The sequence below is a fragment of the Lissotriton helveticus genome, chromosome 9 (genome assembly GCF_964261635.1).
Source record: "Lissotriton helveticus chromosome 9, aLisHel1.1, whole genome shotgun sequence".
NCBI lineage: Eukaryota > Metazoa > Chordata > Amphibia > Caudata > Salamandridae > Lissotriton > Lissotriton helveticus.
In genome coordinates, this window is record NC_136070.1 from 1,217,643,113 (window position 1) to 1,217,663,243 (window position 20,131).

General features: G+C 48.3%; 1 protein-coding gene across 1 annotated transcript in view; it reads left to right on the forward strand.

Moving 5' to 3' along the window:
- IFT122 (intraflagellar transport 122) overlaps positions 1 to 13,634 on the forward strand; it is a 402,329-nt gene extending 388,695 nt beyond the window's left edge. The window contains exon 29 of the mRNA XM_078661691.1: positions 12,867 to 13,634. Within this exon, the coding sequence (XP_078517817.1) occupies positions 12,867 to 12,956 (90 nt within the window). The 3' untranslated portion in view covers positions 12,957 to 13,634. The remainder of the gene's footprint in view (positions 1 to 12,866) is intronic.
- Positions 13,635 to 20,131: the final 6,497 nt, after the last annotated feature.

Below are 20,131 nucleotides of genomic sequence, written 5' to 3' on the forward strand. Positions count from 1 at the left end.
CGTGAGTCTTTGGTAGTTCTTTTTGCAAATGAACTACTTGTTCCCAAAGCATTTTATGCTTGATTGCGCCTCCTTTTGCATCCTTAAAACCATTCTGAAGCCAGATCTGCAAGTATTCATTGTAAGACTGAACGCAATAATACGAATCGCACACTATGAGTGTGGGGAATTCTCGATCCGTATTTTCAAGCGCCATCTTGAATGCCAGTAGTTCAGCTCGCTGAGCTGTACAATCTCCTAGAGATTGTGTTTTAGTGACCGCTGGTTTAAATTTCCCTTCGTGCCAGCGACCTTTAACAATCGCGCACGCAGCACTGTAAGCTTGTTTACCCCCTACTGCGGGTTGTGCCGACCCGTCTGTATATATTATACAGCCGTAATGTTCTAGAGGCAGAATTTCGATTGGCGGAGGACATTCAAATTCTTTTTATTTGCTAAAGTTATTTTTTGCACTTTTCCCCGGTTTTTAAATATCTGGCCACGCACACCCCCACCTCTGTCATCTCACCTGCAACATAATTGTAAACTCACCGCATTTCGCGGGTCCTTTCCACAGTCTCGACGGCGGCCATACCGGGGAGGGGCAGATTTTGCGCGTCCCAGTCCGCTCTCTGTGTCTAAAGGCGAGTATATATGCAGGTAAACTGCATGGCGCGCTCTTAGTTGCTCCCGCGCTTCACTGGTTGCAGTGCCCTCATTCGTAGCGCTTGTTTATTTTAAAATACCCGTTTTGGTCTTTTTATTTGCTAAAGTAATTTTTTGCACTTTTCCCCTGTTTTTAAATATCTGGCCACGCACACCCCCACCTCTGTCATCTCACCTGCAACATAATTGTAAACTCACCGCATTTCGCGGGTCCTTTCCACAGTCTCGACGGCGGCCATACTGGGAAGGGGCAGATTTTGCGCGTCCCAGTCCGCTCTCTGTGTCTAAAGGCGAGTATATAGGCAGCCATGTCTGCGCGCAGCGGTAACGCGCAGCGGGGATGCCGTACTGAAGTCGGAGTTACGCCAGAGTTCAGCCCGTCTGCGCCCGTCCGCGCTGAGGACGGGCTGCAGGTCGGGCTGGACTCTGTTTCTACTCCTTCCCCTCCTGACAGGATAACTAGGCGATATTCAAGATCTGATTTTCTGTCACTTAGACCTGTATCCCAGCCCTGTCTACATCGTTATTCGCCTGAGGGGATCCTGCACTATTATAGGTGCAGGGCCTGTACGGCCCCTTTTGCTTTTTCCGGCACTGGTTGTGTAACATCTTCTCTTCCGCTTAAAAAACCTGATGCTCCCTCTAGATCTGGCTTTCTGATTAATGCCCGTTCGCTTATTAAGCACAACGTCGCCTTTCACGATTTCGTGGATGAGCGACAGCCGGATTGGGTGTTTATCACGGAGACTTGGGCCTCCGATACCTCAGGACATGACCTGATTCTGGCCATTCCTGATGGTTATTCTCTTTATAGACAGGACAGATCCCTTCGCAGAGGAGGTGGCATTGCCATCCTTCTTAAATCCTCTCTTTATTGCTGCACTAAATCTCTATCGACGCCGTCAGATCGATTCGAAGCCCTATATTTTTGTATTACCCTCTCTCCATCAGCCTCTTTCACTGGTATTTTGATTTATAGGCCTCCCGGTCCCAGAGCTAGTTTCCCTTCTGAACTATTGACACTCTTGGAACCTTACTTTGGGAAAACGGCTTTCACTATTTTGGGTGACTTTAATTTTCACTTGGATGAGGTCTACTCAAAGGATACAATATCGCTGGTTGATTCTCTAGGTGCATGTGACCTAGCCCAACTTGTGAGTAGTCCCACCCATAAGGCTGGGCACATACTCGACGGAGTATTTTCCAACGACGTCAGGATTTCGACTGGCCCTCCGTTACCACTGGTTTGGTCTGATCACTGTACCGTGCCATTAGAACTTTCCCTTCCTGCCCTAAGGATTATTAATATGGGAACTTCCCCATTTATCCTTAGGAGAAACCTCAGGACGATATCGGATGAGGCCCTTATCCCGCTTGTCTCCACCCCCGAATCTCTATCATCTAAAGACGTAGCGGTGGCAGCTCAACACCTGACGGATTCTATATCTAGGGCAGTGGAACAACTTGCTCCTCCTTCTCTGCGCTATGTCGCACGTCGAAAGCCTACAGCACCTTGGTTTACTGATCAGCTGCGTCTCATGAGGCAGAGATGTAGGAGTAGTGAGAGAAATTGGAGGAAATCTTGGGACGCCAATGATCGGGAGGCTCACAAGTCCGCACTGCGGGAGTATAAACGGAGTGTTGTGATAGTGAAGCAGGACTATTTTTCCAACCTTACCAGCTCACTCTCCTCCTCCAGGGAGCTTTTTAAAATTGCTGACACCTTATGCTCCCTGCAACTCCCAGACCCCGTAGTCAGTTCGCAAGAACTCTGCGACAATATCTCTGACTTCTTCCACAATAAAATTCTTGGCATTCACTTATCCTTGGAAGCTCACTGTCATGACCTGGATCAAAGCGTATGTTCTGCTATTTCTAGTCTTGATTCCTTAGGTACAGTTCCCTCCTGCTTTCTTATGGATTTTCCATCTTTATCCCTGGAAGGACTGAACCTGTTGCTTGACAGGACTAAATCTGCTTCCCCTCTGGACCCCCTATCTCTGAAAAAACTTAAAGAGTGTAGGAATAGCCTTCTTCCTCCTATGCTTGAGGTAATGAACATGGCTATTACTCAGGGTTCCTTCCCTGCTGTGTGGAAGAAGGCGATTGTAAAACCGCTCCTCAAGAAGCCGTCCCTAGATCCGGCCTTATTGAAGAACTTTAGGCCTATCTCCCTCCTCCCTGCCCCTGCTAAGATGCTTGAGGCGCATCTGAATTTTCATCTGTCCTCCTTCCTTGAATCATCCAAATACCTTGACAACACGCAACATGGCTTCAGAAAGCACCACAGCACTGAGTCCGCTCTCACTTGTGTGGTCAATAACATCCGACTTAAAGTGGACTCAGGTCAAACCACGGTCCTGGTTTTGTTGGACCTCACGGCCGCGTTCGACACCCTCTCCCCGGCCATTCTGACATCTCGGCTTAGGGAAGTTGGTGTCAGGGGAACGGCCTTGAGTCTCCTCAACTCTTTTCTGTTGGACAGGGAGCAGAGAGTGATGCTGGGGAACCACCTCTCCCCTGCCAAGTCATTGCAGTGTGGGGTGCCACAAGGGTCGGCTTTAAGTCCGACCCTATTCAACATCTATGTGGCTCCCTTGGCAAGACTAGTAAGATCGCAGGGGATGGAGGTGGTATCCTATGCAGATGACACTCAGATCATGGTGTCACTGGCTCACTCTTCTGTTAGGACATCTGCCGCCTGTTTCAGGGTATGCATGCAGTATGTGGCAGACTGGATGACTATAAATTCCCTGAAACTGAATGGCGAAAAGACGGAGGTGTTGATTTTTGGGAAGGACCAAGATGTTTGGTCAAGTGAGTGGTGGCCATCTTCTCTTGGCATCTGCCCCACCCCCTCCCAATCTGCCAGAAACCTTGGCGTAATTTTCGACACCTCGCTTTCCCTTTCCCTCCAAGTCAACAGGACCGTGGCCACTTGCTGGGGTGTGATTAGGATACTCAATAAAATCCGTGGGTATCTTTCCCTTCAGGCTCGTAAGCAGGTTGCAGTTGCCTTGGTAGGATCGAGATTGGATTATTGCAATTCCCTTTATACGGAAGTCAATAAAAGCCTTTTGCATCGATTGCAGGTTGTGCAGAACGCTGCAGCTCGTTTTGTCTTGGCCCTTCCTAAAACCTCCTCTGCCACTGCAGCTAGGAAAGAACTCCACTGGCTACCGGTGCAGCACAGAATCTCTTTTAAAATTCTGTGCTTAGCCTACAGAGCTGTGACGGAAGGTTCCTCCAGTGCCATTGGCTCTCTCCTTACGCGCTACGTCCCTACAAGAGGCCTTCGGTCTGCGGGACTCTGTCAATTGGTTGTTCCGCGTTTCAAACTAGCCAGATGGGGAGCCAGAGCGTTTTCCGTGGTTGCCCCTCAGCTTTGGAATTCTATCCCTCTTGATATAAAAACCCTTCCCACAATTGAGCTATTTAAAAAAGCTCTTAAAACCTGTCTCTTTAAGAGGGCCTACCAATGAGAGCATGCTGCTGAGTGTTACTGTAGGGGGCTTAGCTGATATATTTGATTTAGGCGCCTTGACGCCCTTGGGGCTAAGTCTGCGCAAGATAAGATCCTTTTCATTCATTCATTCATTCATATTGGAGAAATTCTTGTGTTTTTAAGTTGGGATCAAATTCGTATACCACGTCTGTTGCAGCAAGAGAATTAGCCCACTGTATCCACCTTGGATGGAGTGCTTTAGCATTCGGAATGCTTGCCTTTGTTACCGCCTCCAGGGCTGGTATCGGTGTCACGATGATTATTCGTTTACCTTGTGCTAGGGCCCGCTCCTTTGCTACTGCAGTCTGTACCGCGGTCAGAATTTTGTCCGTTGGACTAAATTTCATTTCAGCCTTTGTGTACAAGTGTGATTTGTATGCAATTGGTACCTTTTCTCCCTCATTAGAGGTCAGGTATGTGAATCCGCATCTTCCTGGGATGACTCGAATCACAAGATTGCGTGTGTTGTCACGTGTTTCTAATTTTGTTTTAATTAACATGTCTGTTTGTAAAGATCTCAAAATTTCTGTGTGTTTTTGAGTCCAATCGATTCTTTTAAAATCTGGTTTTATTAGATCATAAAGGGGTTTAACCCTTTCTGCGTAATTTGCAATGTATGTTCTTCCGAAGTTTAGGAAGCCTAGAATTGATTGTACATTTTTTAGTGTTCTAGGAGCTTGGAGTACAGCACATTTCTCTAGGAAATTGTCAGCCAGGCTTTTGCCTTCACTTGATAATTCATATCCTAAAAACAGGACTGTTAGAAGGGCAATTCTTGATTTTTTAAAGTTGTATTTGTAACCCTCTGCTGCGAACCCAAGTATTATGGAGTTCACTCTCTTCAAGTGAGTATCCAAGTCATCATCTGTTAGGTAAATGTCGTCGACATATGATAATGCCTCGTCATCGTATGTTTGTAGTAATTCTGTTACTCTCTTTGAGAATAATCCTGGGCTGTTCTTGTGCCCCTGGGGTAAACGGCAGAAACTTTTTTTGCGAGCCATTTACCGAGAACGCAGTCAAATATCTGCTCTCTGGTGCTATATTTTGACAAAAGAATCCATTAGAGATGTCTAATGTTGTTTTGTATTTTTTGCGCACTATGTTATTCATTAGTGCAGCACTATGCGAGTTTTGCACTGCAAAGGTTTTGCAACATGAGTTAAGGTGTCTGTAATCCAAAACTAGACGATATGAGTTGTCTGGTTTGGAGACAGGAAACCAAGGATTGTTCATTTGTGAGGTGCAAGTTTCAATCACCCCCTGGTATTCAAGTTGATCTAGGATCTCTTTTACCTGTTTTTTAGCTTCTTGCTTAATTGGGTTCTGCCTCTGTGCAGTAGGTTGTGGTTTTAACTGGATTTTGTGAGGAGAGTCCTCATCCCATCCTACATGATTTTTATATAAAGCAGGAGCTTGAGCTACTGCCCACTTTCTAGCAAGTGTATATTTTTTATGAATTGGAATATGATTTGAGAAGGCAGGCATAATTATTTCTTCGCCATGAGGACACTCCCTGACAAACTCTGGTGGCCAGCCTTTCTCAGCTAGAAGGATGTCATAGCCCTGGGAGAGATTATCCCAAAATAGTCCCCTTATTTTTCTAGTCTTATCCCCTTCTATACGTAATGTTATTTCATATATTTTATGAGGTTTGCTAACTCTGGTATCTGCAGTTTCCACCTGAATGTATTCATTCGTGTCCACTGTCTCCAGATGATTCGTAAGGACTTTGCGAGCTATGCTCACTTCTGCTGCGCTGTCTAGCATTGTCTGAGCCCATTCTCCGTTTTTCAGCTGTGTTCTCAGTATTCTCGGCATCTTTGATTACTTTAATACTGGCTACCTTCTTTTTTGGAAATTGTAACTTTTTATTTGGATGAGCAGGTTCCTTGTCTTTGGACTTGACGTGCTCTTCCCTGTGTTCTGATCGTCCTCTTCTTTCCGATTTCTGCGAGGAAGTCTTAAAAGATTGAGAGGGACGTGTATCATTATCTTGATATCTATCAGGTTTCTTCAGATTATCCCTATTTCTAAGGTTGTATTTTTTCCCAGAGGGCTCACTTTGGGGAGACCTGCGTCCTTGGTTCGGAGATCTTTCTCTCCGCCGAGGAGACCTTCCTCTGGACTGGAATCTTTTTTCTTTAGGATTGGATTGTTTGTTTCCATCCCAGCTCTTTTTTTGAGTGTTTAAATTATTTTTAATAAATGCCTTTTCAGGACTTTCAATCAGTTGAGGTTTTACCGGTATTCCACCCAGACTATCCCTTCCTAGTTCTTCATAGGATTTCTCTATGATTCTGGCAATTTCAGTTGGTTGGTCTGCTATGTCTGTCTCTTTTAACCTTTGGCGGATCGCCACGTTTGCTGCTTCTCCCTTTATGTTGGCTAATAATATAGCCGAGACCTGCTTGAAGTCTTTCAGTAATTTCATACCAAGAGTTAAAGCGGGTTCTGGACCATATTCATCTTGAATCTGTTTTAGCACATCTGGTATTACTGACATGGATGGTACACCATGTGTTTTTGTGTATATGGAAGCAAAGACTGTACCCCAAGTGTCACAGTCCTCCACGTGTGGTGCGATTCCCATTGGAAAACAGATAGTCAGAATCCTGTGTTTTTCTACCGGGGTGGTGTCTGGAAACACCGCCTCTATTTGAGTGATTTTTTGTGCTAGCCAGAAGGGTATTTGTTCCCGTTTTGCGGGTACTTTACCCAGACAGGACTGTATGTTCTGTGGTGTAATTTTATTTGTGTTACCCTGATGAGGGTTCAGCTGTGGAATTTTACTTGCTGGTTGGACTGTTAAAGTCCGCATTACATATTGAACTAATTGTCTATGTATTTTGATTAGTTGTTTTAGCTGTATTAAAAGATCTGGTGCAGGCATTTCTTCAATGTCTGGATGTGGTGTATATCCGGCTAGGACCGGCCACGTTGCTCCTGGTCTACCTAGTGGACCGAGCCTGGTGATGTGATTATTATGTTTTAGGGCTCCTTTAAACAAGAGCAGGTGCTCTTGGAATTTGAGTGGTACTTCCACCTCCTCGAAAGGAGTGTAGGTATCCGGTGGTTCCTCTATTTTATAATAGTGGAACTCTTTTGTTACAGCGTTTGCTGCTGGAAAGTTTATCCATGAATAGAATACCTCTGTCTGCCGATATTCGTGTGCCTCAATTACGAATATGACTGTACCACCTCTCGATGTCAGTCCATTTTCTATAAGTTTTAAGGTTATAGATTTCCTTATGTTGACCGGGATGAGTATTGCATTTGGGTCATTTTCCAGCAGAGTATTGTCTGCTACTAGGAGTTCAGCTGCTAGTCTAACTGTCTCCCTTTCTTCATCACTGTCTATCATTTTACCGACAGGAAGGTTATTCTGTTTGTTTGCAGATCAGGTTTCTATGGAAACAAAGATTAGATGCACAATATTTTGGAACAGTGTATCCTTCAACGTTGACTAAACCAAGAACCATACATAGGAGTCTCCTCCTGCGAGGTTTGGCGGATATGACCTTTCACCCACTCCAGACGTCTTTGGAGTATTATGGGAAAAAAGGGGTTCTGTGTGAAAAAGCACGACTGAGTTACTCTAATGTCTTGCGTTAGTTTTATCGCCTATCCAAACGTTTGGGCGCCATGTAGTGTAGTTCCTATTATCCCAATAGGCTCTGCGCATTGGAATAATATCTTCAATAGTATAGACCTAGGGCAGAGGTTAACTAGGTCTTCTACTGACGATATTAGACTTAAAGTTTTTGGTTTTGCCAGCTAGCTCAGAGTTCACTAGAAACTTTCTCGAATAGGCAAGGAGGAGTTTAACCTCCCTGGATAGACAAGAAGGGATTTAGTTTCTTACAACCATAGAACATGACAACTTTGCTCTCCCCTAATCAAGAGTGTATCTCTAGAGTCGTGTGAAAACAAAAGACAACTTATTTCACTCAGTCAGTACGTGCATTCTTAGTTTCACCAGATTGTACAGAAAAGGAAGAGACGGGCGTGTTCAATAAAAGATGGTATTTATTGATCAGTCTCTTTTCTCGTACAAGAGAAATGAATCGATATTATTGCGATACTTATGGTTAAGTAAAGTGCATACAATAAAAGCAGGAGTATAAAATAATACTGCAGAAGCATTGATATGGTTTCTAAGCCATATGATATTTAAAACTGATAAAATAGATACATACATATATACATTTGACTAATCGTACTCAACTGGTGCTTCTAACCACGCCTACCCCAGTGTACCTGACCTAAGCCTAATACGTGGGCGGGAGTAGATAAGTAGCAGTTTAAGTTAAGTTTGTTTTGCCAAGGGACTGACTCAAGAATTCTCTGCAAGGGGTTGTTCAGTTCTGTACCTGAGGTCTAGAATGATTGAGGGCTGGTATCTCTCGTCTCTGGTCTTGATATTCCAGCTGCCTGCGAGGGCTGCTTGGAAGCGCCGGAGCTGGATTTCTCGGTAGGAGAAAAGCAGCGTCTCGTTCTCAGCGCGTCAGGAAGGCGGGGCAGCGCGTGTGGGCTTCGCTCTCTGCTGGGCTCCTCAGCACGTCTCGCTGCTCCGATCTCGTCACCACCGCGTGTGTTTGCTTAAGGCAATGTCGGTAATATTTATACCTGTGAGGTGCCGAGATTGACGTAAGGATGGACATGGATACGTCAATAAGGATGTCATACGAACGGGCTTGTTCGCACATTCTTTTGCTGAAGTTCTCGGTGAAATCAAAACAATGGCCGCAGGGATTTTCCCAGGTTGTCATAGGTTTGATTTGTTTTGAGAACTCCGTATGCCTTATCAGGGGCTGGAGGAATAGTGCTTGCCTAATTAGATGGCAAGCGTTATGACCTAATCAGATAACGCGTTCCTGTGCCGTGGTGTGGCTTAATCAGATAACGGTTTTTTGTACCGTGGGATGGCTGCTAGTTAATTATTAACCAGAACAGGGTCAGGAATAGGGGGATCGATACAGAACCTATAGGAATACATCACAATGTTTAAATGGTTATTTATCAGGTCAGTTTAGAATCCGTATCCCATTCCGAATTGACGCCACCTCTAGACACAGTACTCCGACACACGATTGATAATGGGCATTATCCCAGGGATTGCCCTCAGGTTGGGACCCCATTTCCCAACTCCCCCCGCCTGTTGAGGGGAACCTGTACTTCTCCCTGACACAAAAAGGTGGATTTTCTTTCAAAGGAAAGAAACCCTCAGAAAGCAGGGAAGAACTAATCAGTCAGAGAAGATTTGGATACGTTCTCATGGAATGTGAAACTTCAAAACAATAATTCCAAGACAAGTATCAGACTTGTTCCAAATAATCCTGCAGTGTGACACATGTAACTTGCATGCCCACTCTTGCACTCACGTCTTTGGGGGAAGTTACTTTTTCGCATCCCACCTGCTCTCCCTCTCCACTAATAAAGAATACTTTTGGAGGGATTTTATCTTTAAACGTTACACCCCCACTCACAATATCTTCATCAATGCTCCCTGAAATAGGGTTGAGCCCACCCCGTCCTTTAGGAGTTAGGGTGAGCCTCATGATGAAGCATGTCACTATTAGAGTGAGTGAGGGCTATATTAAGAAAAGGGTCTCTTTCCACCCACAACAGTGGGTCGGGTTAAGACTGGCGTAGAAACTCTTAGTACGGTGTCATCTAAAAGGAATTTGACCCCCCCTTCACCTCTTCTTGACATGCCCTTCCATGGACACTCATTTGGCAATTATGCAGATCCCTTGCAAAGCATTAAAAAAGATTGATACAACATGTTTCCTAAGGGTCCTGCAGTACAGACGTGTTCCTTCCACATCCTTTCATAGTTCCAGACATGCAAAGGTGGCCACAACCAATATGGCGGACAAGATCTCCAGTACTTCCTTCAACACAGTCTTAGCTACTGCTAAGGTTACTGTTCAGGCAGGGGCCTAGGCTGTAAACGTTAAAAAAAAAATGACTGAGAAGATGAGGGGCACCTCTCAATCTCACTCCCTTGATACCACAAATTGAACCTGAGTTGTCATTGGTACCTTCTGTCTAAACAGGGCATTGCCCACTGGTTTTTGGCCTGCATCACTTTATGCCACACAAAAGCTATGCGTTCACTTCAGGTCGTGTTTGGGTGCACTCCATGAGAAGCGTGGCATCAGCTGCTGCCCAGCACCTCCACTTCATTCTGCAATTGTTTACTATCACATCCACCTCTTTTGAAACAACCCAAACGTCTGCCAGTGAGGTGGAAATGCTCGGCTCTCTTCTTCCTACCATAGTTCAGATTTTGTAGCACAAAGAATACACAAAATAAGTAGTGAGCTTCTGACAAGGGAGGAGGGATGGTCGCTTCTGACAAGGGAGGAGGGATGGTCGCTTCTGACAAGGGAGGAGTGATGGTCGCAGGCTCATTTTAACACATTTTACTGCTATTTAAAGTTACTAGGTATTTCCAGCCTGAGCATAGGAAATGATTCAAGCATTTGAATCTATAAATGATACCGAAGCTGAAGAACTTAAGTTACAGCAAGTAGCTTCTTTCTCACTCCTCCAAGACCATGTTTATAATACTGCATACTCACTGGAGACATCTGTCATCTACATTCCGGCAACCGTGTTACAGGTTTTTTTTTTTTTTTTTTTTTAATTGTTGGTTTTGGGATTTCACAAACCAAACTGTACTGCCCTGGAAATATACTGTTAGTAATAGGTGATGTTGGGCCCTGGAGCCAGAAGTGGTTACTGGGCATTATTTGGATTCTGTTGCACTGAATATGTTTAGTCAAGGCTCCCTTTGTACATTTGAATATCTAAGTGTAGCAAAGGTGAGCAATCAAGGCTCACGCATAGGAGGGGTAAGGGTATGGAACCCCTTACAGTATGCCACAAATCAATGCACGTGATAAATGTCAATGCTGTATCGGAGACCCATCTTCTACAAACAGAATGTGTTTCTTGACTGTTGGAGATGCGAGACAGTTGAACTGATGATCAAACTAATAAACCCATAGGTTTCTATAACCTTACTTGGTCAATATACACCCCAAAATAGTTTTTCAGTTTTTCTACTAAAAGACCCTGTAACCATTTACCTTGTAGTTTACTTCAGAGTTATCCTATGATCAGGGGTTTGTTGATTTCGGAAACGCTGAAGGGATCTCACTATGCGTATTCCTAATCCCCCCAGAGGGACTCACCAGGTAATGAATCTAAGATACATCTGTGGCAAGTACAGTCTGATTTTTAATCTCCATGATCATCCCTTCCTATCTACTTTGGCAGGGGGGTTGCAGCAGGATAGGTCGTTCTGTGGTGTTCTTATATACTGCAAACCCACGACCCACCATTCAAACTGGAAATGGGAATCCAACCAAACAGTGACTGGCCAAGGAGCTGCTTCATTGAAGTTTAAATGAGGCTGTCTGTACAACAACTCTAGTTTTCGCCTGGCAGTTGGCGGAGTTCAAGGTTCAGGGGTGTCATTGGGGTGAGATAAACTAGACACAGACAAGCTTAATAGTGCCAGGAGACTGGATAGCACCAAAGGTTGCCACTCAGGGGTTTTTACAAATCTTCAAGGAAGCACGTCGGGTAACAACTAGGATTTAACTGTGTCAAAGGAACCCAGGGTGCAGAGGGCACCTTTTAAACAAGGAAGCATTCAACAGGAATGGGGTTGACGGAGTTTAGAGTTTGGTAACATCAAACAGTTTCAGCAGCTTGAACTTGGTAAATGTAGGTCGTAAATGGTTGGTTCAAATATTCCTGATTAAGCATAACCAGGCCTGCGTTATACACAACACCACAATGGTGTTTAGCTCCAGGGAGGAAACGGGAGCTAGTGGTATGTCAGAAATTTCATGAAGGCTTCATTCGATGCCAATGAACGTAGGCATGATACAGAAGGGAGCGGTAAAACGTTTTCCCCTAGATAGCTTCCTCTTCAATATTGAGTCACAATCCCAGGTGCGCAATGGTGTTCAGGGAGCAGGTTCAAGGAAGCAACACAGGAGTGGAGTGCATGAGGCAAACATTGCCCTCGTAACTTCTGTTCAGTCCTTAATCTTCACGTGATGTTGATGGCCCTGCTGTTTGGCTGTCAATTCAGGTGGGATGGACTGCTGATCATTGTGGCTCCTCAAGTAGGCTGTGTCCTTAAGTTGCCTCTCATGAAAAGTTTTTAGCCAGCTGTGCTTTGTTCTAGTTTCTCTTTATCAGGGTAACTTTTCTCCTTGTCTTCTAAGCAGGGTCAGTATCGGTGGCCATGTCTACTCTTCTTAGGCTTCCTTCTACAACATATTCTGTACCCCTGGTTGCTGCATTCATTCTACAGTATACTGTCTGATTAACTTAGTTGTTTGAACTGCACACTGCTTACATATTCTTATCTTTTAAACACAACCGCCACCCACACTCCATGTTATTTTCCTACCCCTGTGCATTATTGAGTCTTAACAAACACTGTATTAAATGTGGACTACAGCTATACACTAAATGCCTTCTTTCAGTTGCTGCAGACTTGCCCCTCTTCCCACTCTGGAAAGCTTCACTTGCCTAGCCAATGCAGTTTTATGATGCTGTTCTCAGGAAAGCCTTAACATGCTCGTGTAGTGCCACATATGAGTAGTGATACCACCAGATGTGATTTTAGGTACCAGAGACCATCTTGTGAATTCTATTAAAAGTGTGAACTCTTTTTTTCTTACAGATGTTCCACACTGAGGATTACGAGCTCTTGGTGCTGCAGCACAACTGTTGTCCTTATTGCCGGAGGCCCATTGATGAGTCCAACCTATGAAAAAGCAAAGCATTTATCCCAGCTGTGCCAGTATTGGCATTCTGTCATTCCTTGGAAGACTTCCTGGCAATTACATTGCTTCAGTACTACAAACCAGGCTTCCCCATTGCACTGGGTGGCATGGTGTTCAACGTACCTTGGCAGAATGAGAAGACAAAGCATTTCACACCGCGCAACGCATGATCTACAAGTGCCAAGTCCTTTATTGCTGTGTCACAGCACAGGAATAGTGTTGTTGCACTCCAAGTCAATAAGTTTCAGGGTGCCTGTGTGTAAAATATGATGTTACAGACACAGAAAGACATTGAAGACATTGAGAGATGGCTGGTTCCACAGGGTGGATGTTAGACTATAAAATCAGGATGCCTCCAACTGTTTTCATTAGGAGGTAAAAGGGAAGGTAATTTAGGGACATTTGTTTCAATTTTAACACTAATTATAATTCAAAGACCTGTATTTATATTATTTTCTTATTGTGTATATTTATATGAAAAAACTGGACCAAAATTAGTTTGTACATATATTTTGAGATACATTTCTTATGCAATGAAATTTTGGAGTTGTACTTTATAACCTGTCAGCATTTTATCTATCAATTATTAATGAGCAAATGGAAGTCTGTTTTCAACAGATTGAAGCACTGCAGAAATGCTTTATTAAAGGCTATTTACATGTGAACGTGTGTGTTTATTACTCCGAAGGGCTGAATTGAATGTGTGAATATATGTCAAATTTATTGTGCCAACTTTTGATATAAACTGGTAATGCAGGCTTGCTGGCATTTTATGAAAACTGGTAATGTGTGAGCACTGGGCATACTGGGAAATGTGTTTACTGTAGCAATTGAAAACTGATGCGGTAGGGTTACTGGGCTATGCTGGCATCTGAAAGAGACACGTTAGTATTAGATTCCTTACCTTAGAATATCCCCAGGCGTCAGACTGGATCCGGATTTTTTTTGCGTTACCCTTGCGCGTCGGTAGGCGTCGTCTGCGGCTCCGCGTCCGTCGTCGGCGTCGTGGGCGCCGTGATGACGTCGTCGGAGTACTTAGACGCCCCCTCCGCGTGCTGACGTCAGTTCTTCTTTTTTCCGCGCCAGTAGCGCAGATCTGAAAAAGTGGTACCTTAGTCACTTTTTGACTAACTCTCTTTTTGACCTTTTTCGAGTCTTCGACTCCTAATCGGTGCCGGTAGGGATGCCTGGTTTCAAGCCCTGTGAGGATTGCGACCGACTGATGTTGGTGACGGACCCTCACCGTCGGCCTGCAACCTTGCAATTACACTTCGATTCTTTTGAAAAGCGCACCCGCTTTCAAGAAAACTGCATTAACCATGATGCTCTTGGGGTATACACGCTGGAATGGTGGAGTAGCGTGCGACCTACGGACCCCTTACTTAACACGACTCCCTTGAGCCTTTCAGCTGACGAGCTGAGGTAACGCCCTACGCGCCTGGAGAGGTACCATACCTGAGAACACTTTGGCAGCCTGCACAGCAACCCCTGAAAACTGCCCTACACTCTGCTGATGAAGGACAATAATCCTGAAACACCGGTGTCCAGAGTTGGCCTGCAACCTTGCAATTACACTTCGATTCTTTTGAAAAGCGCACCCGCTTTCAAGAAAATTACATTAACCATGATGCTCTTGGGGTATACACGCTGGAATGGTGGAGTAGCGTGCGACCTACGGACCCCTTATTTATTACTCCGAAGGGCTGAATTGAATGTGTGAATATATGTCAAATTTATTGTGCCAACTTTTGATATAAACTGGTAATGCAGGCTTGCTGGCATTTTATGAAAACTGGTAATGTGTGAGCACTGGGCATACTGGGAAATGTGTTTACTGTAGCAATTGAAAACTGATGCGGTAGGGTTACTGGGATATGCTGGCATCTGAAAGAGACACGTTAGTATTAGATTCCTTACCTTAGAATATCCCCAGGCGTCAGACTGGATCCGGAATTTTTTGCGTTACCCTTGCGCGTCGGTAGGCGTCGTCTGCAGCTCCGTGTCCGTCGTCGGTGCCGTGATGACGTCGTCAGAGTACTTAGACGCCCCCTCCGCGTGCTGACGTCAGTTCTTCTTTTTTCCGCGCCAGCAGCGCAGATCTGGAAAAAGTGGTACCTTAGTCACTTTTTGACTAACTCTCTTTTTGATCTTTTTCGAGTCTTCGACTCCTAATCGGTGCCGGTAGGGATGCCTGGTTTCAAGCCCTGTGAGGATTGCGACCGACTGATTTCGGTGACGGACCCTCACCGTCGGTGTCTCCACTGTCTCGGCGTCGACCACGACGACAAGGCCTGTTCCGACTGCCGGGCCCTGACTTCGAAGGCTAGACGGGAGCGGTCCCGTAAGCGGCTCGAACTCCGGCAGTCGGCCCCGCGCCAAGAGAGGTCCCGGTCCGGACGGAGGTCGAGGGACCGGTCGCAGGAGCGTAGCCATCATAGCTCCGGGAGTCGACATCACTCCTCTGGATCGAAGTAGTCAGATAAGCACAAGAAGTCGAAGAGACGTCATCGCTCTTCCGACCCCCCCCCGACGCTCGCGTGACGCGGCCGGGGGTTCAGGTGGCACCGCCCACGCGGCTCCGTCGGAGTCGCAGGTGCCGCGTCTGGCTTCATACCCTTCGGTCCCTGGGCCTAACGCGACGCCAGAGGAGATTGAGCGGTTCCTCATGGCCATGAGGGCCCTCTCTCCTCCGACAGTCTCCGCGGCGCCTTCGGGCCCAGCGGTCCCGTCTGGGGGTCCTAGCGGGTCGGCGGCTCCGGCCCTGACGCCGTCGGGTGCTTCGGCTCCGACGCAGCCGGCCCCACTGGATCCGGGTTGTGGATTTAACAACCTCCCCGGCGCCGTCCCCTCGGGTGTCACCACCGGCGCCGTCCTCGGGCGGCGCCGTCCACGATACCTCACTCGACCCGGTTCCGGCACCGAAGCGGCGCCGCCCGGCGCCGATTATGACGCCGTTCGGAGAGTTTACTTTCCATGAACCGGACCCATCCTTTGTTGAACCGGACTACCAGGAGATGGGTGATGAGGAGGATTGGGAGGGGTCTGAGGACCCTCTGGCACGTGAATGCCAGTCTCATGAGGACTGGGCAGGTGAACTTGGGGAGGCCAGTGGTATAGACACTTCGCCTGACACTGGCTTTGTCTCGCCTCCTACCGTGGCTACGGAGGAGGGGGCAACCTATAGTGTGGTGTTGATGAGGGCAGCCAAGGCCTTGGGCCTTGAGCTCCCCGTCGCGGCCGTGAGGACTAACCTCCTCACTGAGCCTCTGCTGCCGTTTAATGAGGCCTTAACCGACGTTCTTTTGGGCACTTGGTCCAAGCCCGCTACGGGTTCACCCGTAGATAGGAACGTTGCCAGACGCCACCGCCCAGCCCCGGGCGACCCATGTTTCCTGTCCGCCCACCCCACCCCCGAGAGTCTGGTCATCCAGGCCTCCAATTCCCAGACCGCATTCCCGTCGGCACCGCCGGACAGGGAATCCAAGAGGTACGAGCAGTACGGTAAAAAGATCTTCTCGTCCCTTAGTTTGGGATTGCGGTCTTCCAATACCGCATGCCTCTTGGGCCGTTACACCCACTCTCTGTGGGATACGGTTGCGGAAGTGCTGCCAGAGTGTTCGTTGGAGGTACGGGCCAAACTCGGCCAAGCCCTTGTGGAGGGCCGGGATGCAGCCAAATATTCTATCCGGTGTGGGCTGGATACCACCGACTCACTAGGTAGAGCGATGGCACCGACGGTGGCGGTCAGACGCCACGCCTGGTTGAGGTCCGCCAACTTTTTGGCCGATGTCCAAAACACACTGATGGACATGCCGTTTGATGGCCGTCGCCTCTTTGGCGACAAGGCAGACCATGCGCTTGAGCGCTTTAAGGACTCCAGGGCTACGGCCAAGTCCTTGGGCCTCACGGCCCCGCGCCAGCAATCGGCTGCCTTTCACTCCTTTCGTGGCCACGGAAGGGGTGTACCCACATGTGCTGCCAGCCACGCTCCGCAAGGTAATACCCAACGCGGTGGCGGCCGTGGGAACCGCCGTCCCGGCGGTCGGGGACAACAGCGAGGTCAGTCCACACCTTCCCCCGCAGCATCCGCCTCAAAACCCTCCTAGTCCGTGCTTTCAGGCCCATGTGACACCAGTGGGGGGCAGGGTTCGCCATCACCACCTCCACTGACGCACTGTCACATCGGACAGGTGGGTGCTGCAAATCGTCCGAAGGGGCTACTCCCTCCCCTTCGAGGTGGCTCCTCCAGCCATGCCACCGCAGAACCACCGTGTATCGGGGGATCATTTGCGACTTCTGCAGGAGGAAGTTACGGCCATCTTGGCCAAGGGGGCCATCGAGCGCGTTCCTGGGCCAGAAGTAAGGTGTGGTTGTTACTCCCACTACTTTCTGGTACCCAAGAAGGGCAAAGGGGGCCTACGCCCTATCTTGGACCTATGGAACGTCAACGGCTTCCTCCGGAAGGAGAAGTTCAAAATGCTGACACAGGCTCAGGTCCTAGCTGCCCTGGACCCAGGAGACTGGATGGTAGCGTTGGACTTGCAGGACGCTTATTTCCACATCCCCGTCCTGCCGGCCCACCGACGCTACCTGCGGTTCACAATTGGCCACGAGCAGTTTCAGTATACCGTGCTCCCCTTCAGCCTTACCAGCGCCCCACGGGTGTTCACAAAGGTGATGGCGGTGGTCGCAGCTCATCTGCGCAGGTTAGGGGTTTCAGTCTTACCCTACCTCGACTGGTTGTTGAAGGCGGGCTCGCCCCAGACAGTCGTCAGCCACCTCCAGACTACGGCAGATCTCCTGCACCGGCTGGGGTTCTCCATCAATGTGCCAAAGTCACACCTGTGCCCCTCTCAGAAGCTCCTTTTCATCGGAGCGGTTCTCGACTCGGCGCGGTTTCGGGTTTATCCACCCGAACAGCGGGTCCGGGATATTCAGGCTCTGATTCCCATCTTTCAGCCGTTATCCCGGGTCTCGGTCAGGTTGACGCTGCGGCTTCTGGGGCTGATGGCCTCCTGCATCCTACTGGTGCATCACGCCAGGTGGCGGATGCGGGCTCTGCAGTGGGACCTGAAGTTTCAGTGGGCCCAGCATCAGGGCAACCTGTCCGACCACGTCCTGATCTCGGAGTTCACTGCGAGACAGCTGTAGTGGTGGCTCACGGACCGCGATTGGGTCAGCGGCAGATCCCTCTCCCTTCCCCAACCGGAGCACGTAGTTGTGACGGACGCGTCCCTCCAGGGCTGGGGTGGCCACATGGGAGAGGCAGAGATCAGAGGCCTCTGGTCTCCGGCGGAGGCCCGGCTCCACATCAACCTGTTGGAGTTACGGGCGATTCGTCTAGCACTGAAGGCATTCCTCCCCTCTGTACAACACCACCGCCACTTGCTACTGCAACAAACAGGGCGGGGTGGGGTCGTGGACCCTTTGCCAGGAGGCTCTGCGCCTCTGGCAATGGCTGGAACGCCACGGCGTGACCCTGGTGGCTCAACACCTGGCAGGTTCTCTGAACGCCAGGGCGGACGAGCTCAGCCGTCGGTGCATGATCGATCACGAATGGCGTCTGAACTCGGACGTGGCGCAAGGCCTCTTTCGGCAATGGGGAGAGCGTTGGTTAGATCTATCGCCACCGAAGAGAACGCGCAATGTCATCAGTTCTGCGCGTTGGAATTTCCAAGGCGGCACTCGCTCGGCGACGCGTTCCGTCACGTGTACAGTTGAGGTCTGTTATACGCCTTTCCGCCTATACCACTTCTGCCCAGAGTGCTGAAGAAGATCAAGCGCAACCGGGCCCAAGTTATCCTTGTGGCTCCGGACTGGGCACGAAGGTACTGGTATCCAGAGCTACTCAGTATGTCAGTCGATCCCCCGGTTCGTCTGCCTCTTCAGGAGGACCTTCTGTCGCAGCAACAGGGGACGGTCCTCCACCCGAACCTGTCCAGTCTCCACCTCCATGATTGGAGATTGAGCAGCGACAGTTGAGGCCATTTGACTTGCCTCCTGAAGTCTGTAACGTCATTCTGGCAGCCAGGCATCCCTCCACAAAGTCGGTATACGCCTGCAGGTGGAACAGATTTGTGGCATGGATCCTCTTGCTGCCCCTCTCTCTGAGGTTCTTCTCTTCCTTCTTTCTCTTGCCCAGCAGGGCTATGCTCTGGGCACTATCAAGGGCTAACTTTCTGCCCTTTCAGCCTTTCTGATGCTGCCTGATCAACCTTCTTTGTTCAAGTCCCCTATTGTAAATAGATTTCTAAAGGGCATCACACACCCGTTTCCTCCTGTTCCGTTTGTGATGCCTCAGTGGGACTTGAACCTGGTTCTTACATTTCTGATTTGCGCTCCCTTTGAGCCACTTCACAACTGTCCTCTCCGCCTTCTAACTCTGAAGACTGCTTTCCTGGTTGCCATCACCTCTGCCAGGAGAGTGAGTGAGCTCCAGGCTCTTTCTTGTACTCCTCCTTTCCTTTCTGTCCATCCGGACAAGGTTGTGTTGCGTACTAAGCCATCTTTCCTGCCCAAGGTTGTCACGGCCTTCCACATCGGGCAGTCTATCACCTTGCCCACCTTCTTTCCGCCTCCCTCTAAAGAGGAAGAGCGGCTCCACCGTCTGGACCCAAAACGTGCGCTCTCGTTCTACTTAGATCGCACACGCCAGTTCCGGGTGGATGACCAACTCTTTGTTGGTTACGTGGGCGCTAAGAAGGGGAAAGCGGTGCACAAGAGGACCATCTCCCGGTGGATCATCTTGTGTTACTCCTTGGCTAAAAAGGAGCCTCCTGTTGGATTGCGGGCTCATTCCACCCGAGCCACGGCAACTACAACTGCCCTGGGCCAGGAGTGCCCTTACAAGACATCTGTCAGGCAGCTACGTGGGCATCGCTGCACACGTTTGCAAGACACTACTGCCTGGACAGCCAAGTCCGGAGGGATGCTTCTTTGGCCGTTCTGTCCTCCAGGACTTTCTGGTGTGATTATTTTGTTTGCAGACCCACCACCGGGGTTGGTATTGCTGGGGTATCTATTCTAAGGTAAGGAATCTAATACTACGGTGTCTCTTTCAGATGCACAAGTTACTACTTGTGTAACGATATATCTGTAAGAGACATTAGTTAGTATTAGATTCCTTACCGACCCACCCATCCTCCCTGTTCTGCGAACCGAT